The sequence below is a fragment of the Rhinichthys klamathensis genome, unplaced genomic scaffold (genome assembly GCF_029890125.1).
Source record: "Rhinichthys klamathensis goyatoka isolate OS25496 unplaced genomic scaffold, OSU_Roscu_1.1 h1tg000186l_1, whole genome shotgun sequence".
NCBI classification, from domain to species: Eukaryota; Metazoa; Chordata; class Actinopteri; order Cypriniformes; family Leuciscidae; genus Rhinichthys; species Rhinichthys klamathensis.
In genome coordinates, this window is record NW_026606714.1 from 89,781 (window position 1) to 101,894 (window position 12,114).

The 12,114-nt window shown below is 36.5% G+C and overlaps 1 protein-coding gene across 7 annotated transcripts in view; it reads right to left on the minus strand.

Moving 5' to 3' along the window:
• gria1a (glutamate receptor, ionotropic, AMPA 1a) overlaps positions 1-12,114 on the minus strand; it is a 74,674-nt gene that overhangs the window by 15,276 nt on the left and 47,284 nt on the right. For all 7 annotated transcript variants that reach the window (XR_008808049.1, XM_056261783.1, XM_056261782.1 and 4 more), the window contains exon 12: positions 361-559. Coding sequence is in view for 6 of the 7 variants with exons in the window: in XM_056261783.1 (XP_056117758.1) it covers positions 361-559 (199 nt within the window). In the remaining variant the exon portion in view is untranslated. The remainder of the gene's footprint in view (positions 1-360; positions 560-12,114) is intronic.

Below are 12,114 nucleotides of genomic sequence, written 5' to 3' on the forward strand. Positions count from 1 at the left end.
GGTTTGTAGCAAATTAGCATAATGCCAGTCTATGATCTTCAATGGCTTTCCAAAACAACGTCTACTTTGAGCCGCTCTCAAACACTGCAGTTGTAGCTGAGGTTTGGAAGTGTGTTGTCAACATGTTGAGAATATGCTGTTTTCTGCGCTGCGAAAGCAAGTCCACGTTGCAAGCATTTCAAAAGAATGAGGACTCGGGCTCATATTGATATGATAAAACTGATGTGCTGAGGAAGCCTCTGGAGCTGAAATTCAGTTATGGTAATGGTCATTTCACTACACGCTGTGAGTGGTAAACCAATCACAACAGACTGGCCCATCTGATTTCCCACATTTCCCCTCATTCATGGCACCTCTCACCCTAAAAAACTCCTTGGTGGAGCCGGCGTCTAGAGTCCCATAAGCAATCTCAGTCTGTTTGGCCAGATCCTCTGCACTCTCGATGGGGGACACCATCCTCTCCACTGTGAGAAAAGCAGCTAGGTTGGCTGTGTATGAGGAGATGATGATTAAAGTGAAGAACCACCACACGCCACCCACGATGCGGCCAGAGAGAGACCTGTGGAAACATACACGTATATGTGAATGCAAATATCCTCAATAACTTTAAGTACACTTAAAATGCCATGTTTAAAATGTGTCTTTGTATTATAAAACTAAAAACCAAACCAATTATTTTAGAGAAACATAACAAAGCACACAATTGGTTTCAAATTATATATATATATATATATATTATATTTTTGACAATTTCTTGTTCTCAGATGTTAGTGTAACATGGCCATAGTTAATGTAAATATTTAGCAAATTTAAAAATGAATATACAATTTTCAAACTGTACATATAATGTTGTGGTGCCTAAATTCACTTCTAACATTTAAAATGATTGATTTTAGTTTAAAGTGTTTTATTTTTATTTTTTTTATTTTTTTTTACCATCCAAAAGTTTGGGGTCGGTATTTAAAAAAAAAAAAAATGTTTTAGAAAGAAGTTACTCATGCTCACCAAGGCTGCATTTATTTAATAAAAAATACAGTAAAAACAGTAATATTGTCAAATATTATTACAATTTAAAATAACTGTTTTCTGTTTTCAATGTTGATCAAATTTGAATGGTAGTGCACATAGACAAAACATTACAGAAAATTAACATCAGTCATGATCAGTTATCAGTCAACAAGAACATAATTATCGGAGTATCAGAGAGAATTTCACTCAGGAACTGAATATTTTGTATCTGTGCTGCTAAATAATTCAGAGAAACTAATGGAAATCACATGCTCAAATGGAGATCCATTATGAGTTTATCAAGTGTACCCGTTCAAAAAATCTCATTTCTGTGGAGCACTGAACATTTTCTTAATCCGAAATGCATTACAAATACTGGCCGGCATGTACTGTAGCTTCTCAATGCACACGGCACGTTGATGCTTAGTGGTCGGTGGTCTAGTCTGTTTGATACACTGCTCTCTGACTGCACTCAGCTAAGTGAAATGTGCTGAAACGAGATAAGGAGCACCACAATACAACTCACCAGCAGCGCATTAATCTCACTTTCAGAAAGTTGCCAGTATGTTAAAGTAATACATGCATGTTAATTGTCAGGGATTAATGGTGATGAGAGCACTCAGCCGCCATTGTAATTGCACTTAAACCAATAATAATAATAATAATAACAATAAACCCTGAAAACAACAATTTGTCCAAATTTGTCTAAGCAGTACACAACAAGACATGGTGTGTGAAAAAAGTTCCAGGGAAAATAGCAGTTCGATGTGTGGTGGAACAGGAAAAGCTGCTTTGATAAAAACACATAAACAAAAACAAATGCACGGTTTAATTGTTTAAGCTGTGAGGGAGGCGAAACCCATCGTGATGAAAGGCTGTCAAGATTGCAACAAACAGAAATATAAAGGCAAGATCCTGTGAACCCTTTGGATCTGCAGATATTGTCAAAAGGGCAAACAAATATATATTTAAGAGAAAGAGCATAACGGATATTTGATTTTATTCTTTAAATGCTGGACTGAGATATCTCCACTCACAAATTCCAATTTTACAAGGTAAAAAAAAAGGAAAAACAACTTCACCCCTGGCTAAATCCTGGCCAGATCACTACGGTATGTGACAAGAATATTTTTTAAGCATATCTTAGTTTCTGCCAGATCTTTGGGGGTGGTCTCTAATCCCATGGTCTGAATGAAGCTCAGACAGGCATATGAGATCAGTTTAATGTCTCTGAGGGAGTTCTAAATGGTCTATCTGCAGGACTAGAAGGCATAAACTGAGTTCCTGGCAGCCGGGTGGCATAATCTTCTCTCTCTGCTGGAGTGAGAGTGGGGTTAACTGTCTACTAGGTGAATCCACCTTGATAGGTGATAGCCAGGATTTCATTTGAAAAAGTTTTCACAAATCATTACAAAAAAAAACAAAAAAAACAAGCAGCACATTGAATTAAATGTGACATTTTGAAGTAGAAAAACTTAAATAGTATTTTCTTCCAATAATCTTTATTTAGAACTTTAAAAAAATCATTTTGTTTTACAGTGTAGCTAACAGGTCTATAGTGCAACTAGGGATGCACCGAAATGAAAATTCTGGGCCAAAACTGAAACCGAAAAATCTGGATGCACTTGGCCAAAAACCGAAACCGAAAATGACCCTGGGGCTATAGCAACACCAATCATCTGATTGCAACGCCACAGTCTTCTACCGTAATAAATATTTTTTTATTGTTATTAAAGCTGCAGTCCGTGGCTTTTCCTCTTTGTCGCCATCTCTGTTCGAAAACTGCAATTGCAGTCATTTGCGGAATTATCAATTTACGTGGGTTGTACATCGGCATGAAACAGCGCCGATAAATCCAATGTTTTGAGGTGAGTGCGGCTGTCAATCACCGCGCCGGTGTGGATACTGGCATTCAGAATCACACATTATACTCTTTGGAAGTCTGACCAATATTAGAATTTTCAACGGAAAATAACGTCTGAACAAGTAAGAAACATTCACTTTTTTTCTGATCAACTAAGGGGGGAAAAAGCATTGCAGTAAATCGTATTTTGTATAAACAAATAACTTGTTTATACAAGTTATTTTTTACAAGGTCCTTATACAAGGTTTTGATTGTAGCATTTCTTTGAGGTTTAGAATCCAGTATTCCTGTAATTATTGTTTCTTTTATTAATTTAATAAAGAACTCTGTCTCGTATTATGTCCAAACGGTCAGTGTACATTTGTGTCCATTCATTTTTCCTTATTTAACCCGTAATTGCAAAACGAAAAGTTGAACACCAATTTTTTTTAAATTTGAACTGTACACAAATGCTGCACAAAAAAAATTAATATCGACTAAATTTCAGATTTTTGTTTATGACTTTTTGCTCCTTTATTAAACATTTAAAATATTCACAAATTAATATGAAAATAAAATGTAGATTTTAATGGTTTTCTAAGGCCAAATTAGAACATGGAAATTATATTTTCCCCGCAGTCTGGAACCACAGCCTACAGAAAGGTGATTTAGGTGAGTTATAGACAGTAGCCTGACTACATCAGACTTCGTACTTCCGCTCAATTTCAGTTCGCTTCTGTACTTAGTCTGAGATAGCGATCTATCTCTCAGTTTTCCTCCGGCCTGAAAACAGACGGCAAATCAACGAACAGAGTGCGGGCTGAAAGCCGTGACGTAGACCCTAAGCGCCGAGTTTAAGATTGTATTTTAGGTTAGGGAAATCGAAAATGACCGCGGATATGGAGACACGGGATGCAATTCGCTCTGTTGTGGAGAATATTCCCGGCATTTGCAAACTGAAGCCGAACAAGAATAGTGTTTGTTAAACATTTTGAATGTTTACGGGTAAACGTATGGCTTACGGGTAACCAATGATTTTATACTTCAGACAAGCGTGACTACATTTAAAACTACTAATTTATGTTGATTAGATTTCTCCATTGTTTTTTAATTCGATTATGATGTTTGCAATGCTTCATGGGATTGTAGTTTTTTTCCTCACTAAAACCGTTAAGTACACACACACAGTCTTGTACCTTTGTCGTTTTGTCCGATTTCCAAAATATTTTTTGCTTAAAATCAAAGTTTTGTTGTGATTCACCTCGTAGCTGATTGGCTTGGTTCATGGCTTATAACTCTTTTAACAAAGACTATTTTAAAATCCCAATGGGAAAAAACCCCCAAAAAAACCCAAACAAACAAACAAAAAAACCTTCCGGAACCAGGGCCGCTGAAAAAGGGGGCAAGCTCTGTTGCAGTCTATTGAGATTGATTTAAAAATCCGAGATTCTTACTCATGTCTATATTTCATTTCCGTGTTCTCTCATTGCGTGAAATGTGTTTACAAATCCAGTTGTGTACAGAAAGCTATGTAAGCACCTACTGTAGGATGGGAAATTTATTTGCTGAATGGTTTAGTACACAGCAGTATTATAATGTAATGATGGTGGTAAATCAATACCAGGCTACACCGTAAAAATGATTCATGACAGGACTTGCCGAAGTGTTTTGAGTTAGTGCTAAACTGGTCTCATGAAGATGCTGATGTTGTGTATGCTGTTTATTCAGCTTCATAATTCATGTTAGCTAATTACCCTTAAATACACTATAGACATTCTGACAAATACACAGCATGCCATATTTACAACACCAAGTAGTGATAATCAAATGTGAAGACATACTGAAGTACATTTATTTGTGGAAATAAAATGGATGACTCAATACTAAGGGATGTCTTTGATTAGTAATGTCAGCATTGCAGTCACCATATTGTGATTAGAACAGCTTGCTTATTGAAACACTGCAGAATGCTGGACACAGTAAATGTGAACCATCTTAACACTTTGCATGAAAAAAAAAAAGAATACATATATATATATATATATATATATATATATATATATATATATATATATATATATATATATATATATATATATATAGATATGATGAAAAAATATAAATTAAATTTTTTTAAACTTAAATAAACATAATAAATATTTAATTGGCAGCTAAGTGAAAAAAAGTTTAAGTACTAAAATTACTAAACCTAAAACTGAAATAAAAAAAAGAATAAGAAAACAAAAATTATATAAAAAACACAAACTAGTAAAAGGCACAATCAAATTACTAAAACTTAAACTAAAATTAAAAAGAAAAAAAGCTAATTCAAAATAATAATAAATACTATAATAAATAATAATACAAAAAATAATGCTAAAAATAACTGGTTGTAACTATTGTATGCTATATATTGTTTAAATGATAATTAGTTAATGCTTATTTAAATAGTTAGAAATAAAACTAATGTATTTTCAAGTATTCATATTTAAATGCATTTCAAAATATTTCGAATATTCTTTCCCCCTTCTTGATTTACACAAGCACGTTTATACTGAGATTCAGGGACCCACAGTTTTTTTTTTTTGTTGGCAATAACCGTTATATTTATATTAAAAGACCTTTGTTTTGGAAGGAAAAAAAAAAGTAGACTGCGGTGTAAAACAACAGCTTTAAGCTCAAGCGGAAGCCTTTTCCAATCGGCTGTATCAGAATGTAACTGAATGAACGAAAACACAAGTAATAAGTGCTAATCCTTATAGCTAGCTAGTGCCCATTTCAAGTATGTGCACTTTAAGCAAATCATTTAATCACCTAATATTCATGAGCCAAGCTAATAACATGTATGTTTCCCTCCCAGTTTTCAGATAATTCCTACACCCCTGAAAAACATCAGTGGGCTGTGAAAAAAGCCCAAGTCAAACTCTGCAAATATACCACAGGCAAAATGTGCGCAGGAGACTCCGGCACCAGAAATTTGAAGCTGGCAGAGGGAAAAGCAGCTCAGTGCTCTGATGTTGTTTGACAGCTTTTGCCGGGCGCCGTTTGAGCGGTGTGAAGCTGACACACTGATCTCATTCCTGGTCACATGTCAGAATCTCTCCATGCTTAAATCCAAGCTGCCGCTCCCTCTTCCTCACGAGGTCAGTATTTACGCTCTGCATGTATGGAATGAGATGATTATGCAAATGCCGTTTACTGCAAACGACTGCAATTAAATGAGAGAAAAACTGTGAGTGATTTCCCTAATGTCTGCATAATATGCTCATTGCAGAGCACATGTATGTGACTCGGTATGTAGAGATATGAAACTGCTGTGTTTTATTTGTGCACTTTTAATGTCATAAATCTCACAGATCATTATAAAACACGCTTGGCTCAGAGTCTCTTATTTAGATGGATGTGTAAGTGTCTTATGAAATCCATTGCTGAGATAGAACTGCCCTCATGTGTTATATAAATGATAGCCATAATCTTCTGCACTGCCCTGTTCAAGATAACTGACTACTGAAGGTGGCCCAGATATTTGTGGCTATTGACTCTCCCTGCAACAGCATACACATTTACACACACATCTAGAACCAGCATTAGATACAATATGCACCTAAAAACACAAATCACCCCCTGATAAATCATTAAAACCAATGAAAGCCATGCATTCTTATGCCAATTATGACTTCACAGACACTAATAGGGCACATAAACCCGGTTAAAATAGACATAGCTTTCTATAGTGGGGACGTTTCATTGACATGCCAGCTAATTACATTTTCTAAACCGAAACCTCCGTCACATACACATTTTTGCACTACCTCTGTTTCCCTGTTCTTCCATCATTGAGGGGACATTTGGTCCCTATAATGTAGGCTAAACCTGCCTCTCCCCCACACACACAAGCGGATGGTGGTACTCAGTCAGCAGTGCTCTCACACTGTGAGCTGTGCCACTCCAGAGGAAACACCCATGTCTTTCAGCGTTGCCATGGCAGCACTCTCTTCTCTCCAAACAGGCGGCTGAGATGGGTTTTGTCACTGAGCAGCTTTCTGTCCACACTGAACTGACTGAAACCCGTCTACAGCCAGCATGCTTCTGTGTAGCTCGGAGGAGCCCACTGTTGGTCCGCTGCATGTTTTCTCTTTTCATCTGTCTGACATTGAATTGAATATCTGTTATTCTAAACACCGAACTGTCTCTACCCATCTGGCTCTGGTGCCACACAGAAATGCCTTTCTCCTGGGGAGGATATAAAGCAGATGTCAAAACTATATATCTAATGTCAGGTACACATTGTACGATTTTGGGCTGTCCCAGACAAAAGATGACCAATCGTGGCGATTTCTGTGCTTGTGGTTCCTAAACGGTGGTCCTACGTCATACAGTGATAAAGGTTCCAAAGATGGTCGTTGTCACGGTCTTGCGACCAAAGACAGTCTGCGATAATTTTCTGATAGTGTCAGAAATTTAGCATGATCATCTCACAGTGTGTTTGCTGCTACGATCTGCGTACGATCTACTGACCAGCCAATAAAAATGCAGCATGAAATGGCATATTAATCAACACGCTAAAACTTAAAAATACTTACCTCCTAGCTCCATTTGCAAAACTGGCATGCCAAATTGGCCTCTTATGCCTAGACATGACCGCGTCCATATTCTCTTTCACTTCCTCCTCTTTGTTTTAGCTCACATAAAAACCACAAGTGCCAAAGTGTGATTCATCTTGCTCTATTTGTTTACCACTAGTGCATGCTGATGAAGTTTTATTCTTCTATACTAACTTGCGTCGTAGCCTACGATTCAATTTGTGTCATCATTGTACAGTCTAATTACCGTAGATGTCGTTCCCAGATCCATGTCATAGAGTGTGATTTGTAATGATCTTATAGGATTGTCGAAATCGCACAGTCTGTAGCATAGGCATAATTTGCGGGTGGGATGGGTGGGACATGAAATGTGTTGTTTTTGAAATCAAGTGATCAAAGTGCTCGTTGCCGCTGCGATCGGTGGCGCGGATACAGTGTACTCTTGTGGCCAGCGCACAGTCTTCACACGGACGTGTGCTTCAATCCGTTGCGGAGACTCTCTATTCGTTCTGGTGAAATCACAAAGTAAAATGCACACAAACGTGTCCCTGCTTGATATACAACCACTGATAAACATAATTGGTTTTAATAAAAAAAATAAAAATAAAAAAAAACTATACGAGTGCAGATTAGAACCCAGAACCTCTGACACACTTGGCAAAAGTTCTGCCACTGAACCATTAATGTGGATGTGTAAAACTGTCGGATCTATGTTTTTCTTCACGTGAAAATTCTCGCCACCAACACATATTAGATCTCATTAAACGACAAATTAAACACAAATGTACTATTTAAACCGATTGATGGACATCGGTATGTTATTGTACATAGGTACATCTGATTTATGATTTAGCATTGTATTAGCCCCCCACCTCCCCACCTCCCCACCCACTTTTCCAATACTTTGGTAGCTCTGTCTGAACCAAGTAATTAAGTAAGTAAATAAATAGTGTTGGGCGCATTTTAAGTCTAAGGTTTATGTTTTAGTCTGTTTAGTTTAATTGGTTCTGTACTTTTCCTGTTCCCTGCTATTTGTATGTTGACCCAGTTTTCTAGTGTGTGCCTGTTAGTTCACCTGTTGTTTGTTGAGTTTCCTTGTTTACCCCTGTGTATTTATACCCTGAGGTCTGTTCATTGTCCCGTGTCGTCTTTAGCTAAGTGGTTGTGTGTTTTCTCCCTGTGATATTCTCCTGTGTATTCCCGTTTTTTTTGGATTATTATATTAAAGACTGTTTGTGTTATCTCTGATCATCGTGCAAATTCATTACAGCCACAGTTTAGCGTGACAATAAGTAACGTGTATTACATAATCAGATGACCTTTTTGATGTAACACATTACTTTATACTAAATGTACACATTGATATTTGGGTTACTAAATTAAAGTTTTCTTTCTTCTCCATAACGTAGTCACCTAGACATGCGTACTCACGCGTATTTTTTTGAGGCATACTAATAATTATAATGCATATTCATAATTATACCTTTAAAGAGTATAATCAAAACACACAGCAAACAACACATTTTATGTGTGTAATCATAAAGAGAGTTGTATTACAATGAACTGGTACAATTATTTAAAGGGATACCCAAAATGAAATTTTATCATCATTTACTCACTCTCATGTTCCAAATCTGTTTTAATGTCTTTCTACTGTAGAACACAAAGTATATAGGAAGCAGGAAGACAGTTGTTTCAGTGGGAATAAACAAGCTGTTGTGAGGAAGATCATGAGCACGCAAGTAAATATGCAGAACGCTGGACACTGACTCAGGCAGTTACTCTAAATTTCTAATAAGCGATGTAACTCCTCAGAGGAAACGTAGAGAGAACTGTAAAACAAAGTCTAAGTGGAGTCCTCCAGGGACTGCTTCACTGAAGATAATTAAAAAGAAAACTGTTGCTGCTCCTGTTCTTATTGTATGTTCGTTCTCTCTCTTCATGAGGCCTGTTGCACAACGCATTAAGAAAAAACAAACCTCATAAAACGTTTATCTTCTCCCAAAAAAACATGTTTGACAGTATCTTTTCATTTATTCTGTAAGGATCTTTGACTGACGCAATAGGATTAACTAAAAGCAGCACAAAGAAAGAAAGAAAGAAAGAAACACATGTTGGCAAAGAATAGTTGCTTAAATGAAACATCAAGGAAACCAAACAAGTGCTTAAACTAAAATGACAAGCTGAATTTAAAACATCAATCTGAATTGCCAAACAAGTCAGACTGCAGGCAAAAGTGGCCCAAATCCAATTTCTTTTTGCTCATAATGTGACTCAGATGTTTATTTTCATATCAGTGTGAACAGCACAAACCACATGGAATCTGATCTTTTCAATTCTGATTTGGGCCACTTCCAGACAGTATGTGGCTCTAGAATTGATCAGATACAGGTCCAATGCTTAGCAATGTGACCTCAGTCTAAACATTGGTATGGGAATTCATCACAATAGAGTGTGCAGGTATGCAGGTTTTCACCGCTGGTTCCTTCAAATATTTTCTATGGGTTTTTATAATTGTTTTTTTTTCCGATTTAAGTGTAAAATAAAGCCTGTGATAAACATAACTTAATTGGACTATATAAGACTATCATTTGCCATTTTGTTCTACAACGTAAATTACACACATCCATTGGGAAAAATGCTAATTTTGAAGCTGTTATGTTCATTTTTGAAAATTTATGTTTTTAATAAGTAACTACATTAGACAGCTTGGGGTGTGAGTGTGTGCAGTGTACGCTGCAGAACCGTCAAAGTATCGTCAAGTTATGTTTTTCACAGGCTTTATTTCACACATAAAAAAAACAAAAAAACATTATAAAACGGCGAATGAGTCTTCTGGGTTCTGACATCAAACCTGGACCACTCTATTCTGCGCTGAAGGGAGTCACTTTCAATTTTTTTACACACTGGTAGTTCGGTGGTCACTCTGTATGGGTGACAGTTGACAGTCGTAGTAGACTATTGTAAATATTTAAAATTAACGATTTAATTTCTTTTTCATCATCGTCGCCTTTGTCCTCCTTATCGTCAGCACAGATACGCTAGCTTCCGTGGCACACCACCTTCTAAAAGGCGTTTAAGTTAAAATAAGTTAAGTTTTTAAAAAACGCGTCTCTACACCGTCTTTTTGACCTTTGTGTTTTTAAAAAGCAAAGACACGTGCTGTGGGAACTGGCCCTTACAAAAATAACAGGTACTAACAGGTACAAATAACTTCTTACACAAAAAAATTACTCTACAAAGTTAATCACTGTACATAGGTGTGATGTGGGCCATTAAAATGCGTGTGTGTGTTGGTGTAATTACACTAGATGACTTTTGATATGCAATTGTGGGCAAGGCGCTGGGAGATATGGAAAAGATCCTTGTCCTGTGAGAGCCATCATCAGTGTAAGAGGGTCCATCAAGCACTCAACAACTAGATAGTTTCTGCTCATAGTACAGCTTAACTGAACCCACCCACTGTGCGATTCTGGAACACAGAAAGACAACTAGAAATAAAGACTAAAGGAACAGGAGTGAAGAAGGTACAGCAGAGGTCAGAGGAGTAAACCAAGCATGAGACAATATGCGAGTGAGAGCATGTCATTCCTTTCTGGGGACTATGGGAGATTCCTGCCAGAGTCTATAAATTCATGAAGTGGCTGTGAAGATTAAGAAATGTACAAAATACAATACAGTGTTAAAAAGGACACATTTGATTGATCAAAAATGACAGTAAAGACTTTGTAATCTTGTTACAAAAGATTTCTGTTTTAAATAAATCCTGTTCCTACACAGCAAAACAATTATATTCTTACTTAGTATTTTTGTCTTGTTTACAGTCCAAATATCTGAAAATTCTTTAAAAAAAGTTATGATGTTACAAGTTATGATGATGAAAAAAAAGGTGAGTTTTTGCTTAAAACAAGCTAAATTATCTGCCACTGGGGTAAGAAAAATAATCTTGCGTGCAAGATTACTAATCTTGAAATAAGATTGTTTTTCTACCCCACTGGCAGATCATTTTGTTTAAGCAAAAACTTACTTAGGCTAATTTTGATTTTCCCCCCCCAGAAATCTTATGCCACAAGACAAAAATACGAAAAGTGCAGTTTCTTTTGCAGTGTATGTACATGATGTGTTCTAAAAACAATGTGTCAAGGTTTCTTGAGCAACAAACTGGCATATTAGAAAGAGTTCTTAAGGATCATGTGACACTGAAGACTGGAGTTATGATGCTAAAAATTCCATTTGCCATCAAAGGAAAAAATTATTTTAAATTGTAATTTCATAATATGACCGTTTTTCTTAATTCTGATGAAATAAACGTAGCCTTGCTGAGCATGTTATGCTTCTTTTAAAAACATAAAAAATATTACATTTTATAATTTTATATAATATTGAGAAGAGAAGAGAAGAGAAGAGAAGAGAAGAGAAGAGAAGAGAAGAGAAGAGAAGAGAAGAGAAGAGAAGAGAAGAGAAGAGAAGAGAAGAGAAGAGAAGGACAGTGTAAGATTGTGGGCCCACCTGTGTGAGGAGATAAACATTATCTTGAGTGGCTTGCATAAATTAGGCCTGATGGGGAGGTTTGAGTGACAGGTCTGACATTTGAACAAGGATTTTTTTTTCTCCCAAAGAATAAATAGCACACGATTGGGCAAACTAGCCCGACTGTTACCATCAAGCGGCCAGACCACT